General features: G+C 46.0%; 1 protein-coding gene across 11 annotated transcripts in view; it reads left to right on the forward strand.

The window, feature by feature from the left end:
* The window catches only part of hdac4 (histone deacetylase 4), a 780,143-nt gene that overhangs the window by 429,027 nt on the left and 331,539 nt on the right, over nt 1–19,577 (forward strand). For all 11 annotated transcript variants that reach the window (XM_072481039.1, XM_072481057.1, XM_072481031.1 and 8 more), the window contains one exon: nt 13,246–13,396. In XM_072481039.1, the coding sequence (XP_072337140.1) occupies nt 13,246–13,396 (151 nt within the window). The remainder of the gene's footprint in view (nt 1–13,245; nt 13,397–19,577) is intronic.

A 19,577-nucleotide genomic window follows, 5' to 3' on the forward strand; every position in this document is an offset into this window, starting at 1 on the left:
ATTACCAATCTGGCTGTGCGAGGCCCCTTAGGAATGAGCGACCATAACATGATAGAATTTTTTATCATGATCGAGAGTGAAGTGGTTGATTCGGAGACTAGGGTGCTGAATCTTAATAAAGGAAACTTTGAAGATATGAGGTGTGAGTTGGCCTTGATAGATTGGGGAGAGTTACTTAAAGGGATGACAGTGGATAGGCAATGGCAAACAAACATTCAAGGAACATATGGGGGAACTGCATCAACTGTTCATTCCTGTCTGGCACAAAAGCAAAATGGGTAAGAGGGCCAATCCATGGTTTACAAAGGAAATTAGACATGGTATCCGATCCAAGGAAGAAGCATACAGAATGGCCAAGAAAAATAATAGGTCTGAGGATTGGGAGCAGTTTAGAATTCAGCAAAGAAGGGATTCTATAGACTCTGGAACAGTCCCTTCAGATTGGAGGGTAGCTCATGTCACTCCAATATTCAAAAAGGGAGGTAGAGAGAAAGCAGGGAATTATAGAGCAGCAAGCCTAACATCGGTAGCGGCAAAAATTCTTGAATCCATTATCTAGAACTTTATAGCGGAACATTTAGAAAGCAGTGGCAGGATCAGTCAGTCAGCATGGATTTGTGAAGGGGGAATCGTGCTTGACAAATCTATTGGAATTCTTTGAAGATGTAACCAGTGCAGTTGACAAGGGGGAGCCAGTCGATGTGGTATATTTGGACTTTCAGAAGGCGTTTGACAGAGTCCCGCATAAGAGATTATTGTGAAAAATTAAAGCGCATGGGATTGGGGGAAGTGCATTGAGGTGAATAAAAAACTGGTTGGCAGAGAGGAAACAAAGAGTAGGAATTAATGGTCCTTTTCAAATTGGCAGGCAGTAATTAGTGGGGTACCACAGGGATTGGTGCTGGGAACCCAGCTATTCACAATATATATTAATGATTTGGGTGAGGGAATAAAATGTAACATCTCAAAGTTTGCAGATGATACCAAGTTAGGTGTGAGGGTGAACTGTGACGAGAATGCAGGGATCCTACAGCATGATCAGGACAGGTTGGGCGAGTAGGCAAATCAACAGCAGATGCAGTATAATTTGGATAAGTGTGAGGTTGTTCACTTTGGAAGCAAAAGCAGGAAGGCAGATGACTACCTGAGTGGTTGTAAATTGGGAGAGGGGAGTGTGCAATGGAACCTGGGTGTCGTTGTGCACCATTCGCTGAAGGTAAGCATGCAGGTGCAGCAGGTGGTAAAGAAGGCTAATGGTATGTTGGCCTTCATTGCGAGAGGTTTCGACTACAGAAGCACGGATGTGTTGCTGCAATTGTACTGGGCCTTGGTGAGGCCACACCGAGAATATTGTGTGCAGTTTTAGTCTCCTTTTCTGAGGAAGGATGTTCTTGCTCTCGAGGGAGTGCAGCAAAGGTTTACCGGACTGATTCCAGGAGTGGCGGGACTGTTATATGAGGAGAGATTGACTAGGTTAGGATTGTTCTTGCTGGAGTTCAGAAGAATGAGGGTGGATCTCATAGAGACTTATAAAATTCTAACAGGATTTGATAGGGTAGATGCAGGGAAGATGTTCCCAATGATGGGTGTGTCCAGAACCAGCATCACAGTCTGAGGATTCAGGGTAAACCATTTTGGACAGAGATGAGGATATTTCTTTACCCAAATAGTGGTGAGCCTGTGGATTCATTACCACAGGAAGTAGTTGATGCTAAAACATTGAATATATTCAAGAGGCGGCTAGATATAGCACTTGGGGGAAAATGGGATCAAAGGTTATCGGGAGAAAGCAGTATTAGGCTATTGAGTTGAATGATCTGCTATGATAGAGATGAATAGCGGAGCAGGCTCAAAGGGCCAAAAGTCCTCCTCCTGCTCCTATGTATCTATGTATGTATAATCAAAGTTAGTTGATTTTTTAAAAATTAAGTAATCATAGAGAATTATCTGTCATAACCTCTCCCATTCCTCTAAAGTCCCCCTAGGGTCCATCCTTGATCCCCTTCTATTTCCCATTTACATGCTGCCCCTCAAAGGTATAATCCAAAAACACAAGTTCCAGATATTTGCAGATGGTATCCGACTTTATCTCAGCTCTTATCTCACCACCATCTCTTTGGACACCTTCACTGTCTGATATGTCACACTGCTTGTCTCACATTTATTGCAAACACAATAAATTATAATTGAACAGTCATTAACAAATGAAAAAAGGTGGCAACCCAGTTACTTTGTACTTTTTTCTGAGCCTCGGGTAAACTGGAAAGATTAAGTTATGAAGAAACACTAAGCAGCTACCAATCTACAGAAAATTTGTCAGGGCGGCACGGTAGCACAGTGGTTAACACTGTTGCTTCTCAGCGCCAGGGTCCCGGGTTCGTTTTCCGACTTGGGTCACTCTATGCGGAGTCTTCACGTTCTCTCTGTGTCTGTGTGGGTTTCCTCCGGGTGCTCTGGTTTCTTCCCACAAGTCCCGAAAGACGTGCTTGTTAGGTGAATTGGACATTCTGATTTCTCCCTCAGTGTACCTGAACAGGTGCCGGAATGTGACGACTAGGGGATTTTCACAGTAACTTCATTGCAGTGTTAATGTAAGCCCACTTGTGACACTAATAAAGATTACTATTATTATTTACAAATAGTTCAGGATGCTATAGAGGCAGCAAATGTAGTGGGATTGGATTTACTTGCTGCCCTTCCCAAATCACATCTAATAAAGATTATTATTATTATGTTGGGTTGTAATTGTCTTCAGAATTTATGGAAATATCTGCTTTGGAAGTACACAAGCAGTGGCCTTAAAGGAGCAGGCTCAATTAAGTATTGTGTGCTTCAAGAGTCAGATTACCTGTTTTAAAAAAAATATTTATTCATGGGATATGGGCATCGTTGGCAAGGCCAGCCTTTGTTCCTTATCCATAATTGTCCTCGAGAAGGTAGTAGTGAGCATCTTCTTGAGTCGCGGCAGTCCATATTCCACCATAGTATCAGGTACATCACATTAAGAAAATCTTTTGCATTTAAAATATCACAATTAACAACACACGATTAATGGTTTGATTTATCAAACACAACAATATAACAATGCATGGTAATTTTAGAATGCATCAATATGCTGATGTGTGCATAATCACAGGTTCATAAAGTCATTATTAGTGTTTGATATCCTTAAAACTGGCTCAACGATCCTATACATCATTCCCATTGTTTTACTGGTTTCTCTTGAGGGATGGTTTCAATAGAAGCCTTATTATTTCTAATGCATAGCATTAATTTGAAAAAAATAAAGATGACCAATAATGTAAGGGCGAAAATTACAAAAAAGCAAGCAAGAAATATTTGGAAAAAATCAAAACTAACAGAAAAATTCATTGCAAAATAAAAAATCCAAATGTAAGAAAAATGAAGAATGCTGTTTGAAATCTCCTTTATTCTTAAATTATATTTGATTAATCTCCATCCCTGTCTGTATCTCAACTGATGGTAATCACAGTTGAACAGAATTCATTAACCTTTCTGCCTAAATTACATCTCCATCCATCTATTTAACTTCAAAATATAAGTAGAAGTCACCTGTGTTTTAAGAGAAATTTCAGTTTACTGTCTTTAAAAAAAATAAATTTAGAGTACCCAATTCATTTTTTCCAATTAAGGGGCAATTTAGCATGGCCAATCCACCTAGCCTGCACATCTTTTGGGTTGTGGGGGCGAAGCCCACGCAAACACGGGGAGAATGTGCAAACACCACACGGACAGTGAACCAGAGCCGGGATCGAACCTGGGACCACGGTGCCGTGAGGCAGCAATGCTAACCACTGAGCTACCGTGTTGCCCCCAGTTTACTGTCTTGATCTTGCTCATCACAATCGTGCCAGCGAGTATCTCTTATGCCAATTATGGGTGCGATTGATAACAATTCAACTGCAATACAAGCAATTAAAATTATACTTAACATTCAATAAGTATTGCTGCTAAAGCGAAACCACAAATATCTGGAGTGGTTTCAACTCGAACTTAAATTAACTATCAACAAAGAGTTAACTTTACATATCTCTATCATTAACGCCCAATAACAATGAAGTTGAGTGCACAAAGCAGTTAAAACAATAGAAGACGGCAGTGGAGGACTGTGAGGTATAGAGTAGTCGGTATTCTAATCATGTATTAGAAAAATAGTGGATGGGGAAGGATAAGTTTCTAATTTTTAATTAAATCGTTTTGCTCTGCCTCTTCTGAAAGATCGATTATTTTTGCCACTTCTTCTTACCTCCTAAAGCTCTATAATTTAGTCTATCCCTTGACACTTTGCCCCAGCACTAATAATAACAGAGACTTTCACGATATAGGTTCCTCATTAAACCTTGCCACTTCTTCTTCAAATGTCTTCTTGGCATCTCTTCAAAGCATCTTTTTTGTCACCCCTGAGCTTCTCCTTTGTGGCTCTGTTAATTTTTCTTTGACTTCTGGAGTGTCTTTAAATGCAAGGGGTTTTCATAGCAGAATGTGCTATCCATATACTTGGAACTCAGTTTGGAAAAATCTTGCTTTTTGATATTTGAATTTTATTATATTGTTCTTTTGGTTTTTAAGCAATATTATAAGAATTCTTATTTTAGAGGAAGCCAACCAAAATGGTGATTTTAGAAAATAGGTTTCTGTCTATGTAAAGTCCCTTCCAACATGGCAGTCCTACCCTCAAGCATAGAATTTCTTCAAAGGGAAAATTTAGGCAATCCTCATGATTGAGCATTCCCCTTTCCTATATCAAAATATATACTAGCAAAAAGTCATCTAGGTTTGTTTTATCAAATTTATAAGTTTCCTCACTGCAAGGCCACCTTATGAAATCACTGATAATAAATGTCTAGAAGGGACAGTGGTTCAGTCCTGAATCCTGAAACTCTCGCCACCGAGTCACAAGCTTGATCATCACCACTTACCTAGAACATAGAACGTAGAACGATACAGCACAGCGCAGTACAGGCCCTTCGGCCCACGATGTTGCACCGAAACAAAAGCCATCTAACCTACACTATGCCATTATCATCCATATGCTTATCCAATAAACTTTTAAATGCCCTCAATGTTGGCGAGTTCACTACTGTTGCAGGTAGGGCATTCCACGGCCTCACCACTCTTTGCGTCAAGAACCTACCTCTGACCTCTGTCCTATATCTATTACCCCTCAGTTTAAAGCTATGTCCCCTCGTGCCAGCCATTTCCATCCGCGGGAGAAGGCTCTCACTGTCCACCCTATCTAACCCCCTGATCATTTTGTATGCCTCTATTAAGTCTCCTCTTAACCTTCTTCTCTCCAAGAAAACAACCTCAAGTCCATCAGCCTTTCCTCATAAGATTTTCCCTCCATACCAGGCAACATCCTGGTAAATCTCCTCTGCACCCGCTCCAAAGCCTCCACGTCCTTCCTATAATGCGGTGACCAGAACTGTACGCAATACTCCAAATGCGGCCGTACCAGAGTTTTGTACAGCAGCAACATGACCTCCTGACTCCGGAATTCAATCCCTCTATCAATAAAGGCCAACACTCCATAGGCCTTCTTCACAACCCTATCAACCTGGGTGGCAACATTCAGGGATCTATGTACATGGACACCTAGATCCCTCTGCTCATCCACACTTCCAAGAACTTTACCATTAGCCAAATATTCTGCATTGCTGTTATTCCTTCCAAAGTGAATCACCTCACACTTCTCTACATTAAACTCCATTTGCCACCTCTCAGCCCAGCTCTGCAGCTTATCTATGTCCCTCTGTAACCTGCTACATCCTTCCACACTGTCGACAACACCACCGACTTTAGTGTTGTCTGCAAATTTACTCACCCACACTTCTGCGCCTTCCTCTAGGTCATTGATAAAAATGACAAACAGCAACGGCCCCAGAACAGATCCTTGTGGTACGCCACTTGTAACTGAACTCCATTCTGAACATTTCCCATCAATCACCACCCTCTGTCTTCTTTCAGCTAGCCAATTTCTGATCCACATCTCTAAATCACCCTCAATCCCCAGCCTCCGTATTTTCTGCAATAGCCTACCGTGGGGAACCTTATCAAACGCTTTACTGAAATCCATATACACCACATCAACTGCTCTACCCTCGTCTACCTGTTCAGTCAACTTCTCGAAGAACTCGATAAGGTTTGTGAGGCATGACCTACCCTTTACAAAGCCATGCTGACTATCCCTGATCATATTATTCCTACCTAGATGATTATAAATCTTGTCTCTTATAATCCCCTCCAAGACTTTACCCACTACAGACGTGAGGCTCACCGGTCTATAGTTGCCGGGGTTGTCTCTGCTCCCCTTTTTAAACAAAGGGACCACATTTGCTATCCTCCAGTTCTCTGGCACTATTCCTGTAGCCAATGATGACATAAAAATCAAAGCCAAAGGTCCAGCAATCTCTTCCCTGGCCACCCAGAGAATCCTAGGATAGATCCCATCAGGCCCCGGGGACTTATCTATTTTCAGCCTGTCCAGAATTGCCATCACCTCTTCCCTACGTACCTCAATGCCATCTATTCTAATAGCCTGGGTCTCAGCATTCTCCTCCACAACATTATCTTTTTCCTGGGTGAATACTGACGAAAAATATTCATTTAGTACCTCACCTATCTCTTCAGACTCCACACACAACTTCCCATCCCTGTCCTTGACTGGTCCTTCTCTTACCCTAGTCATTCGCTTATTCCTGACATACCTATAGAAAGCTTTTGGGTTTTCCTTGATCCTACCTGCCAAATACTTCTCATGTCCCCTCCTTGCTCGTCTTAGCTCTCTCTTTAGATCCTTCCTCGCTACCTTGTAACTACCCATTGCCCCAACTGAAACTTCACACCTCATCTTCACATAGGCCTCCTTCTTCCTCTTAACAAGAGATTCCACTTCTTTGGTAAACCACGGTTCCCTCGCTCTACACCTTCCTCCCTGCCTGACCGGTACGTACTTATCAAGAACACGCAGTAGCTGATCCTTGAACAAGCTCCACTTATCCAGTGTGCCCAACACTTGCAGCCTACTTCTCCAACCTATCCCCCCCAAGTCACGTCTAATGGCATCATAATTGCCCTTCCCCCAGCTATAACTCTTGCCCTGCGGTGTATACTTATCCCTTTCCATCACTAACGTAAACGTCACTGAATTGTGGTCACTGTCCCCAAAGTGCTCTCCTACCTCCAAATCCAACACCTGGCCAGGTTCATTACCCAAAACCAAATCCAACGTGGCCTCGCCTCTTGTTGGCCTGTCAACATATTGTGTCAGGAAACCCTCCTGAAAACACTGTACAAAACACGACCCATCTAATGTACTCGAACTACATCTTTTCCAGTCAATATTTGGAAAGTTAAAGTCTCCCATAATAACTACCCTGTTACTTTCGCTCTTATCCAGGATCATCCTCGCCATCCTTTCCTCTACATCCCTAGAACTATTTGGAGGCCTATAGAAAACTCCCAACAGGGTGACCTCTCCTTTCCTGTTTCTAACCTCAGCCCATACTACCTCGGAAGATGAGTCCCCACCTAGCATCCTCTCTGCCACCGTAATACTGCTCTTGACTAGCAGCGCCACACCGCCCCCTCTTCTGCCTCCTTCTCTGAGCTTACTAAAACACCTAAACCCCGGAACCTGCAACATCCATTCCCGTCCCTGCTCTATCCATGTCTCTGAAATGGCCACAACATCGAAGTCCCAGGTACCAACCCATGCTGCCAGTTCCCCTACCTTACATAGAACATAGAACAATACAGCGCAGTACAGGCCCTTCGGCCCACGATGTTGCACCAAAACAAAAGCCATCTAACCTACACTATGCCATTATCATCCATATGTTTATCCAATAAACCTTTAAATGCCCTCAATGTTGGCGAGTTCACTACTGTAGCAGGTAGGGCATTCCACGGCCTCACTACTCTTTGCGTAAAGAACCTACCTCTGACCTCTGTCCTATATCTATTACCCCTCAGTTTAAAGTTATGTCCCCTCGTGCCAGCCATTTCCATCCGTGGGAGAAGGCTCTCACTGTCCACCCTATCCAACCCCCTGATCATTTTGTATGCCTCTATTAAGTCTCCTCTTAACCTTCTTCTCTCCAACGAAAACAACCTCAAGTCCATCAGCCTTTCCTCATAAGATTTTCCCACCATACCAGGCAACATCCTGGTAAATCTCCTCTCCAAAGCCTCCACATCCTTCCTGTAATGCGGTGACCAGAACTGTACGCAATACTCCAAATGCGGCCGTACCAGAGTTCTGTACAGCTGCAACATGACCTCCCGACTCCGGAACTCAATCCCTCTACCAATAAAGGCCAACACTCCATAGGCCTTCTTCACAACCCTATCAACCTGGGTGGCAACTTTCAGGGATCTATGTACATGGACACCTAGATCCCTCTGCTCATCCACACTTTCAAGAACTTTACCATTAGCCAAATATTCCGCATTCCTGTTATTCCTTCCAAAGTGAATCACCTCACACTTCTCTACATTAAACTCCATTTGCCACCTCTCAGCCCAGCTCTGCAGCTTATCTATATCCCTCTGTAACCTGCTACATCCTTCCACACTATCGACAACACCACCGACTTTAGTATCGTCTGCAAATTTACTCACCCACCCTTCTGCGCCTTCCTCTAGGTCATTGATAAAAATTACACACAGCAACGGCCCCAGAACAGATCCTTGTGGTACTCCACTTGTGACTGTACTCCATTCTGAACATTTCCCATCAACCACCACCCTCTGTCTTCTTTCAGCTAGCCAATTTCTGATCCACATCTCTAAATCACCCTCAATCCCCAGCCTCCGTATTTTCTGCAATAGCCTACCGTGGGGAACCTTATCAAACGCTTTGCTGAAATTCATATACACCACATCAACTGCTCTACCCTCATCTACCTGTTCAGTCACCTTCTCAAAGAACTCAATAAGGTTTGTGAGGCAAGACCTACCCTTCACAAAGCCATGCTGACTATCCCTGATCATATTATTCCTATCTGGATGATTATAAGTCTTGTCTCTTATAATCCCCTCCAAGACTTTACCCACTACAGACGTGAGGCTCACCGGTCTATAGTTGCCGGGGTTGTCTCTGCTCCCCTTTTTGAACAAAGGGACCACATTTGCTGTCCTCCAGTCCTCTGGCACTATTCCTGTAGCCAATGATGACATAAAAATCAAAGCCAAAGGTCCAGCAATCTCTTCCCTGGCCACCCAGAGAATCCTAGGATAAATCCCATCAGGTCCCGGGGACTTATCTATTTTCAGCCTGTCCAGAATTGCCAACACCTCTTCCCTGCGTACCTCAATGCCATCTATTCTATTAGCCTGGGGCTCAGCATTCTCCTCCACAACATTATCTTTTTCCTGAGTGAATACTGACGAAAAATATTCATTTAGTATCTCGCCTATCTCTTCAGACTCTACACAGAATTTCCCATCCCTGTCCTTGACTGGTCCTACTCTTTCCCTAGTCATTCGCTTATTCCTGACATACCTATAGAAAGCTTTTGGGTTTTCCTTGATCCTTCCTGCCAAATACTTCTCATGTCCCCTCCTTGCTCGTCTTAGCTCTCTCTTTAGATCCTTCCTCGCTACCTTGTAACTCTCCATCGCCCCAACCGAAACTTCACACCTCATCTTCACATAGGCCTCCTTCTTCCTCTTAACAAGAGATTCCACTTCCTTGGTAAACCACGGTTCCCTCGCTCGACGCCTTCCTCCCTGCCTGACCGGTACATACTTATCAAGAACACGCAGTAGCTGATCCTTGAACAAGCCCCACTTGTCCAGTGTGCCCAACACTTGCAGCCTACTTCTCCACCTTATCCCCCCCAAGTCACGTCTAATGGCATCATAATTGCCCTTCCCCCAGCTATAACTCTTGCCCTGCGGTGTATACTTATCCCTTTCCATCATTAACGTAAATGTCACCGAATTGTGGTCACTGTCCCCAAAGTGCTCTCCTACCTCCAAATCCAACACCTGGCCAGGTTCATTACCCAAAACCAAATCCAACGTGGCCTCGCCTCTTGTTGGCCTGTCAACATATTGTTTCAGGAAACCCTCCTGCACACACTGTACAAAAAACAACCCATCTATTGTACTCAAACTATATCTTTTCCAGTCAATATTTGGAAAGTTAAAGTCTCCCATAATAACTACCCTGTTACTTTCGCTCTTATCCAGAATCATCTTCGCCATCCTTTCCTCTACATCCCTAGAACTATTAGGAGGCCTGTAAAAAACTCCCAACAGGGTGACCTCTCCTTTCCTGTTTCTAACTTCAGCCCATACTACCTCGGAAGAAGAGTCCCCATCTAGCATCCTCTCCGCCACCGTAATACTGCCCTTGACTAGCAGCGCCACACCTCCCCCTCTTTTGCCTCCTTCTCTGAGCTTACTAAAACACCTAAACCCCGGAACCTGCAACATCCATTCCTGTCCCTGCTCTATCCATGTCTCCGAAATGGCCACAACATCGAAGTCCCAGGTACCAACCCATGCTGCCATTAATAATAAGTATACCTTATTTCGTATACTCCTGGCATTGAAGTAGACACACTTCAAACCACCTACCTGAACACTGGCCCCCTCCTGCGACGTCAAATCTGTGCTCCTGACCTCTATACTCTCATTCTCCCGTACCCTAAAACTACAATCCAGGTTCCCATGCCCCTGCTCCCTTAGTTTAAACCCCCCCAAAGAGCACTAACAAATCTCCCCCCCAGGATATTTGTGCCCCTCAGGTTCAGATGTAGACCATCCTGTCTGTAGAGGTCCCACCTTCCCCAGAAAGAGCCCCAATTATCCAGAAATCTGAATCCCTCCCGCCTGCACCATCCCTGTAGCCACGTGTTTAATTGCTCTCTCTCCCTATTCCTCATCTCATTATCACGTGGCACGGGCAACAACCCAGAGATAACAACTCTGTTTGTTCTAGTTCTGAGCTTCCATCCTAGCTCCCTGAAAGCCTGCCTGACATCCTTGTCCCCTTTCCTACCTATGTCCTTAGTGCCAATGTGGACCACGACTTGGGGCTGCTCCCCCTCCCCCTTAAGGACCCGGAAAACACGATCCGAGACATCACGTACCCTTGCACCTGGGAGGCAACATACCAAACGTGAGTCTCTCACGCTCCCACAAAATCTCCTATCTGTGCCCCTGACTATCGAGTCCCCAATTACTAATGCTCTGCTCCTCTCCCCCCTTCCCTTCTGAGCAACAGGGACAGACTCCGTGCCAGAGGCCCGTACCCCATGGCTTACCCCTGGTAAGTCCCCCCCCCCCCACAAGTATCCAAAGCGGTATACTTGTTTCTCAGGGGAACGACCGCAGGGGATCCCTGCACTGACTGCTTCTTCCCAGTCCCTCTTACAGTTACCCATCTATCTCCAATCTTTGGTGTAACTAATTCCCTGAAGCTGCTATCTGCCTCCCAAATGATCCGAAGTTCTTCCAACTCCAGCTCCAGTTCCCTAACTCGGTCTTGGAGGAGCTGGAGATGGCAGCACTTCCTGCAGGTAAAATCAGCAGGGACACTAACGGCATCTCTCACCTCAAACATCCTGCAGGAGGAACATTGCACTCCCTTCCCTGCCATCCCTCTAACTTTCAACCAAGATCTGGCTAACAACTAAATTTTTTAAAAATAATAATAATAATACAATATGGTACTTACCTCACACCAATGGGTTTTATTATTAGGTTAGAGGAGGAGGGCGGGTGGGAGACACTATACGTGTAGTGTCTCGGGTTTCCTCTCCACCAGAATTTATTGGTGAGGGACTTCCCAGAAGTCCGCGGGTCGAACTTCCTGTTCCCGCCTTAAAAAATAAAATAAAAAATAAAAATACAACAGCAGCAAAGAGGAACAGAAACGGGACCAGGTAAGTGTTTACTTAAATACTCACCCACCAGCAGCCCCCGCACTCCGCTCCCGCTGAAACTCCAAGAGATGCTCCTGCAAGGTAAGTTATTTTAAACTTCAATACTCACCCACCAGCAGCCTCTGTACTCCGCTCCCGCTGAAACTCCAAGAGATGCTCCTGCAAGGTAAGTTATTTTAAACTTCAATACTCACCCACCAGCAGCCCCCGCACTCCGCTCCCGCTGAAACTCCAAGAGATGCTCCTGCAAGGTAAGTTATTTTAAACTTCAATACTCACCCACCAGCAGCCTCTGTACTCCGCTCCCGCTGAAACTCCTAGATTGAAGCACGCACAAGAACACTTGAAGTGTGGCATCATCCAAAACTGCAGTCCAATTAATTGAATTTGGTCAATGTCCACGTGCTGCAACAACTGCCCATCATAGTTATAGTGTGCACTATCTATAGGATAACAACTTATTGCAACAGCACTGTAGTCCCATAAGCTTTACCATTGAGAACCAGAGAAATAAAGTGATGGGCATGGCAATATTTGTAAGTTTACCTCCAAGTTATGCATCATCCTAACTTAGACATATTCCACTGTTAGAAATATACTCCCAACACCATCGAGAGCACCTTAAAGACTAGTCGCTCTGACAGAAATCCCACTCCCACCTACTCAGGGTAACTAGGATAGAGGAATATGCATGGTTTGGCTACATTTTTAGTACAGAAAATAATCTTTTTAAACAATATGTTTACTTTAGACTGAGCTAAGAGCTGGCAAATGCATTGCTGATTGGATCGCCCAAACTAATCCAAATTCCTAACCATGCCCATCCCGCCAATATTATTGTAGTTGCCATATCTATGGGATTCTCTTCATTAGAAAATTCACAACAGGGCACAGGTAACCAACCTGGCAGGTTGCCTATGTGAAAACATAAGGGACATTATCTGTAGACTTTGTTTTCCCTGTAGCTCATTGTTGTCAGTTGAAATGCTCTAATACAGTCCATTGACAACTGTATTACTGAACCAAAAATTGACGAGCAGAAATAACTTCCCATCTGCGAATGGTCATTATTCTTTCCTGACATATTCAGTGTTTCTCAGTGTTAATACAAATAGGCAGAGTGTACATTGTACATAAGTGGACTCCCATTTGCATATTACGAAAGGATGCCTGTCTGAAACAGGTCGCTCATCTCCGTATGTTAGCTGAAAAGTAAAAGCTGTCATGCATTTTGCAATTACAATGGACTTGGGAATGCAGGGAAGGGTTCAGCTATCAGATGGGTGACATGTAGGCAGCTGCTTACTCTTCCTTTGTGTTTTTTAAGCATCAACAGGACTTGCTTGCATTGAAGCACCAACAAGAAATTTTGGAACAGCAACGTAAACTGGAGCAGCATCGTCAGGAACAAGAGATGGAGAAACAACACAGAGAACAAAAATTACTGCTGCTAAAAAATAAAGAGAAAGGAAAAGAAAGTAAGAGATGCCAGTGTCCTTAGAAATAATTTAATCAGTAATTAACTTATCGGCAAAGGTAAGATGTCTGTCGAGCACTGATAGTAGTATCTAGCTAACTATACGGTGAAAAGAGTTTTGTTGATTCCAGCATAGTTAGAGTTGCAAGCTTAAAATCCTGCCTGTAAAATATTTATATGTGATTAATTATCTGAAATATTATTGGGAGTTCATTTGTTTTTTCTGGTTCAGATGTATGGTGCAGCACATTGTGTTCTCTGAAGTTGTCATGCCCTTAACACCACCAGTGAATTGATGTTATTGCTGATGTTGGTAACAAAACTAGATTGGTAGTTTTACCAAAGAGTATTTTATAAATTCTGTCGTTATTACAATTTATTCAGTTGTTACGAAAACCAAACTTTTTTTTTAACGAACAATTTTATTGAGGTATTTTCTGGCATTGTAAACAGTTACAGATTACAGAAATATGCAAACATCAGCGAAAAACCAACACTTCAACCAAACCATAATGCACATACCCGCTCCTCTCCCATGGACACTACCCGCCTATTTATCCCTCCTACTGTACTCTAATACCCCCCCCCCCTCTCCTGATGTTCACTCTCCCGCAAAGAAGTTGATGAATAGTTGCCATCTTCGGGCGAACCCCAATACAGATCCCCTCAAGACGAACTTGATTTTTTCCATACCCAGAAAACTTGACATGTCCGAAAGCCATAGTTCGGTCTCTGGGGGTTTTGAGTCCCTCCATGCCAGCAGTATTCGCCGCCGGGCTATCAGGGAAGCAAAGGCCAGAACATCGGCCTCTTTCTCCCCCTGGACTCCCGGGTCTTCCAAAACCCCGAAAATTGCCACCTCTGGACTCATCACCACCCTTGTTTGACCCCCGCAAATCCCTCCCAGTGCCCCCTAAGCTTAGGGCATGCCCAAAACATGTGAACGTGGTTCGCTGGTCCTCCCGTGCATCTAGCGCACTTGTCCTCTGCCCCAAAGAATTTGCTCATCCGAGCCACCGTCATGTGGGCCCGGAACGACCTTAAACTGAATCAGGCTGAGCCTGGCACATGTTGCGGTTGAGTTTACCCTACTCAGGGCTTCCGCCCATACCTCGTCCTCCATCACCCCGCAGAACTCCTCCTCCCTTTTGAGTTTCAGTTCCTCCGTTTGGGACTCTTCCCCCTTCATGAGCACCTTGTAAATATCCGAGACTCTACCTTCTCCTCCTTCTCGTCTAGAGACTATTCTGCCCTGGATCCCTATTGGCGGGAGGCGTGGGAAGGATGGGCCCTGTCTGCGTACAAAGTCCCGTACCTGTAAGTACCTAAAGTCATTTCCCCTTTCCAGCCCAGCTTTCTCCTCCAACTCCCTCAAACTCGCAAAGTTCCCCTCCAGGAACACATTGCTCACCCCTGCCTGCCACCATGTCCGAAACCCTCCATTCATGTTCCCGGGGGCGAACCGATGGTTATCACAAATTGGAACCCAGACCGACGCACCCACTTCCCCTGCATGCTTTCTCCACTGGCCCCAAATCCACATGGCCACCCCACTACCGGGCTGGTGTAATACCTGGCCGGCGCAAGCAGTAGGGGAGCTGTGACCAGGGCTGCCAAAGTGGTGCCCCTGCACAAAGCTGCCTCCACCCGCTCCCAGATAGACCCCGTACCCACCATCCACTTCCTTATCATGGCTATGTTAGCGCCCAATAGTAGTTGATGAGATTCGGCAATGCAAGCCCCCCCCCTCGCTGTGGCTCCTTTCAAGCATCGCCTTCCTCACCCGTGGGGATTTTCCCACCCAGACAAAGCCCATGATGATTTTGCCGGTCCTTTTGAAGAAGGACCGTGGGTTAAAGATCGGGAGGCACTGGAAGATGAACAGGAATCTAGGGAGGATTGTCATCTTTACCGTCTGCACCCTCCCCGCAAGTGACAGCTAGAGTGCATCCCATCTCCGAAACTCCCTCTTCATTTGTTCCACCACTCTAGTCAAATTTAACTTATGTAACCTGCCCCAGTCTTGTGCCACCTGTATCCCCAAGTACCGGAAACTTTCCTCCACCAGCCTAAATGGCAGCTTCTTCAGTCTATTCTCCTGGCCCCTTGCCTGCACCACAAACATCTCACTCTTGGCCATATTTAATTGTACCCTGAGAACCGGCCAAACTTCCTCAATGTTTCCAGCATATTTTCCATCCCGGCCAGTGGGCCCGGCACATACAGGAGCAGGTCATCCGCATAGAGATAGACCCTGTGCTCAACCTCTCATTCCCTTCAACCCCTTTGCACCTCTCAGCGTAATCGCCAACGGTTCTATGGCCAGCGGGAACAGCAACGGGGAGAGTGGGCATCCCTGTCTAGTCCGACTCCACCCAGTCGAAGGCCTTCTCAGCGGCCATTGCCACCACTACCTCCACCTCCTTGCCCGTCAGGGACATCATAATCACATTAAGCAATCTTCTCAATTTGGCTGTCAGCTGCCTGCCTTTCACTAGCCCTGTTCGGTCGTCCCCAATCACCTCCGGTACGCAGGCCTCAATTCTAATCGCCAGGAGCTTGGTGTCCACATTGATCAGGGAGATTGGCCTGTATGACCCGCAGGATCCCGGGTCCTTGTCCCGCTTTAATATCAGCGAGATGGTGGCTTGCGACACCGTCGGAGGCAGGTTCCCTCTGTCCCTCGCCTCATTAAAAACCCTAGTCAGGACCGGTCCCACTATCTCTGAGAAGTTTTTGTAAAACTCTACTGGGTATCCATCCGGTCATGGGGCCTTCCTCGACTGCATGGCCTTTAGGCCCCCGAGTACCTTCTCCGCTCTAATCGGGACTCCCAGCCTGTCCTTTCATATCGTTCACCTGCAAGTCCCCCGCCTACTTTTGGGAAGGTTAGTCCGTCCAGGAACCGTTTCATCCCCTCCGTCTCCTCCAGGGGTTCTGAAGTGTAAAACTTACTATAAAAGTCCTGAAATACATTATTCAGTCCTGACGGGTCCTCCACTCTGCTCCCCTTCCCGTCCACCACTCTACTTATTTCCCTGGCCGCCTCCCTCTTCCTGAGTTGCTGCGCTAGCAATCTGCTGGCCTTCTCCCCATGCTCAAACACCACTCCCCTTGCCTTCCTAAGTTGTTCCACGGCCCTGCACATGGATAGCACCCCCAGTTCCGCCTGCAGTCTCCATCTTTCCCTGAGTAGGTCTTCCCCCGGGGACCCCGCATGCTCTTCGTCTATCTGGTGAATCTCCTTAAGCATCTATCCATTTCTGCTCTGTCCGCCCTATCCCTGTGAGCTCGAATTGAGATCAGCTCCCCCCTCACTACTGCCTTCAGCGTCTCCCACAAGGTCGCTGCTGAAACCTCCCCCGTATCGTTCACCTGCAAGTAATTTTGCATACACTTCCGCAGTCTCTCACGTATCCCCTCCTCCAACAATAATCCTAGGTCTAACCTCCATTGCGGGCATTGATAATTCGCCCCACCAACCTGCAGGTCCACCCAATGTGGGGCATGGTCCGAAATAGTGATTGCCGAGTATTCCATATTCTTTACCTCCCCTACACAGTCCCTGCTCAAAATAAAGAAATTGTAAGACTTCAAAATAAAGAAATCAGTCCTAGAGTATACTTTATGAACATACGAGTAGAACGAGTAGCCCCTTCCTGTCGGCTGTCTGGCTCTCCATGGGTCCACTGCCCCCATTTGCTCCATGAACCCCTTCAGCTCCCTTGCCATTGCTGGGAGCCTACCCGTTCTGGGACATGACTGGTCTCGCCCCGGGTCGAGGACCATATTAAAGTCCCTCCCCATCATCAACTTGCGTGAGTCTAGGTCTGGGAACTTCCCCAACATTCTTTTAATAAAGTCAGCGTCGTCCCAGTTTGGACCATATATGTTCACCAGCACCACTCTCCACCCCTCCAGCTTGCCCCTTACCATAAGGAATCTGCCCCCGCTGTCTGCAATTACGCCCTCTGCCTAAAATTGATCCCGCTTATTGATCATAATTGCTACCCCCCTTGACAGAGTCCAAGCCCGAGTGGAAGACCTGGCTGGTCCAGTCCTTCCTTAGCCTAGTCTGGTCAGACACTTTCAAATGTGTCTCCTGCAACATAATTACGTCCGCCTTTAGAGCCTGCAAGTGCACGAACACACGTGCCATTTTGACTGGCCCATTTAGTCCACTGACATTCCAGGTGATCAGCCTGGTTGGGGGGCACACCACCACGAAAACCAAACTTACCTTGGTGTTGAGAGTGGAGGTTGGGAATTTCAACTCCCAATGAACCTCCAAGCTTTTGCATATGCGTAGACTGTGGGGGAGGGGGGGGGGGGCGCGGTTGCAGAAGGCTGCATATGCAGAGATCAGCATTTTGGGGTTCTTCAGGTCCAGTATGCCTCAGCCAGTGTCAGAAGAAAAAACTATGCAAAAACACAGGCGGGTGGCCAAGAGTAGAGGGCCATTAAGAAGAACGGTCCCAGGCAGGGGAGGGAGAGATCCCAAAGGGGGGACAGCAAAATATTCTAATTCAGTTAAAGAGAAACGCAGATAAGTTGGCTCCAAACCGGAAAAGGGCTGCAGGGAGCAGACCTATTGAGGGAAGTAGGCAGCTGAAGGTTGGTGACCCCCATGCTGAGGGCCACTGGGGCAAAAGTACCCCTTTGGAGCAGTAGTTCTACTCAATACGGCTGAAGAGCTCAAATTGTACTCAAGTTGGTGCTTGAGTTCTTGGGAATTCAGGGGGGCGGAATCTCAGGAGACAGGTTGAAACCTTATGAGATGGGCTCTCATTGACCCTGTCCGACTTGGAGTGACATTTGGTGAGAATTCCAAGGTGATATCTTTGAAGTTGAAGTTTTGAATCCCTTGTGAGAGAGAATGTTTCAGTGAGATTGATTGACTCTCAGTACTTACTGACATCTGGGCAGGTTGTTAAGAAACTCATGGAATTTGTCTTGGTAGCGTCTGCCATTTATTGTGCAGAGTGGTCTGTTTGACCACAGTTTGCCTGTTGATTTACATGTACCTCATATTAACCTTGTATGTTTAGTATAAGGTATATATTGTAAATTGTTTTATCTTTCTGACCTTGTATTGTAAAGTTTATTTTTATTTGCTCAAAGCCCATGGAATCTTGTCACTTATTCACTTAAATCGCAAACTTGGCCTATTTTGAACAAAACGTTACTGACCATGAACCAGATCTTACCAACAACTTGGGGGCCTGGCCAAAGATCATAACACGTACAATAAAGTAATACAGAATATAATTTTATCTTACTAGTATTGCTCAATTTTGGTTAATATGACCACGTTTTGTAGCAGAAGAAACACTTTTGGCAAGATCCTCTGGTGTTCCGTACTTCGGCCTTTCAGCTTTTGTGAATCAAGACATAGCAGATTTATTCACCAAATGAACAATGTTACCAGTTTTCCTTTGGTTTAATCAAAAAACGCCATTGTTAAAAGACTTTGGGCGGGATTCTCCCCTACCCAGCGGGGCGGGCAGTCCAGGCGCCGAGGCGTGGCGTGAACCACTCCGGCGTTGGGCCGCCCAGAAGGTGTGGAATCCTCCGCACCTTCAGGGGCTAGGCCGGCGCCGGCGGGATTGGCACCACGGCAACCGGTGCCAAAGGGCCTCCGCCGGCCGGCGCGAGTTGGCACGTGCGCGGGAGCGCCAGCGTGTGCTGGCGTCAACCCAGCGCATGCGCAGGGGAGGTTCATCTCCGCACCGGCCATGGCGGAGGTCCACAGCAGCCGGTGCTGAAGGAAAGAGTGCCCCCATGGCACAGGCCCGCCTGCGGATCGGTGGCCCCCGATCGCGGGCCAGGCCACCGTGGGGGCACCCCCCAGGGCCAGATCCCCCCCCCCCCTGGGGCCAGATCAAAGTGTTGAGTTTCCTTACACTATTGCTTTTATGATTTTTCAGTACAAGTCTTCTCTAATCTCACCTTTGTGTCGACAAAATGTTCTTCCCTGAATGAAATAATTGCATGTATGCATGTATATTTGTTTGTCTAATGTAGAGAATTTGATTTATTGAGTGCTTCAAGCTTTTGCTGTAATGATTACATGAGACCGTTGCAGTTTAGGAAGTTTTGATCGGAAATTGTATGGCTTGAGGTATTTACTGAAGAGTGGGAATTACCTGAAATTGTTGAATACCTGCACCTACAGTATTCTC

Source organism: Scyliorhinus torazame, chromosome 2 (genome assembly GCF_047496885.1).
Source record: "Scyliorhinus torazame isolate Kashiwa2021f chromosome 2, sScyTor2.1, whole genome shotgun sequence".
In the NCBI taxonomy this organism is placed as follows: domain Eukaryota; kingdom Metazoa; phylum Chordata; class Chondrichthyes; order Carcharhiniformes; family Scyliorhinidae; genus Scyliorhinus; species Scyliorhinus torazame.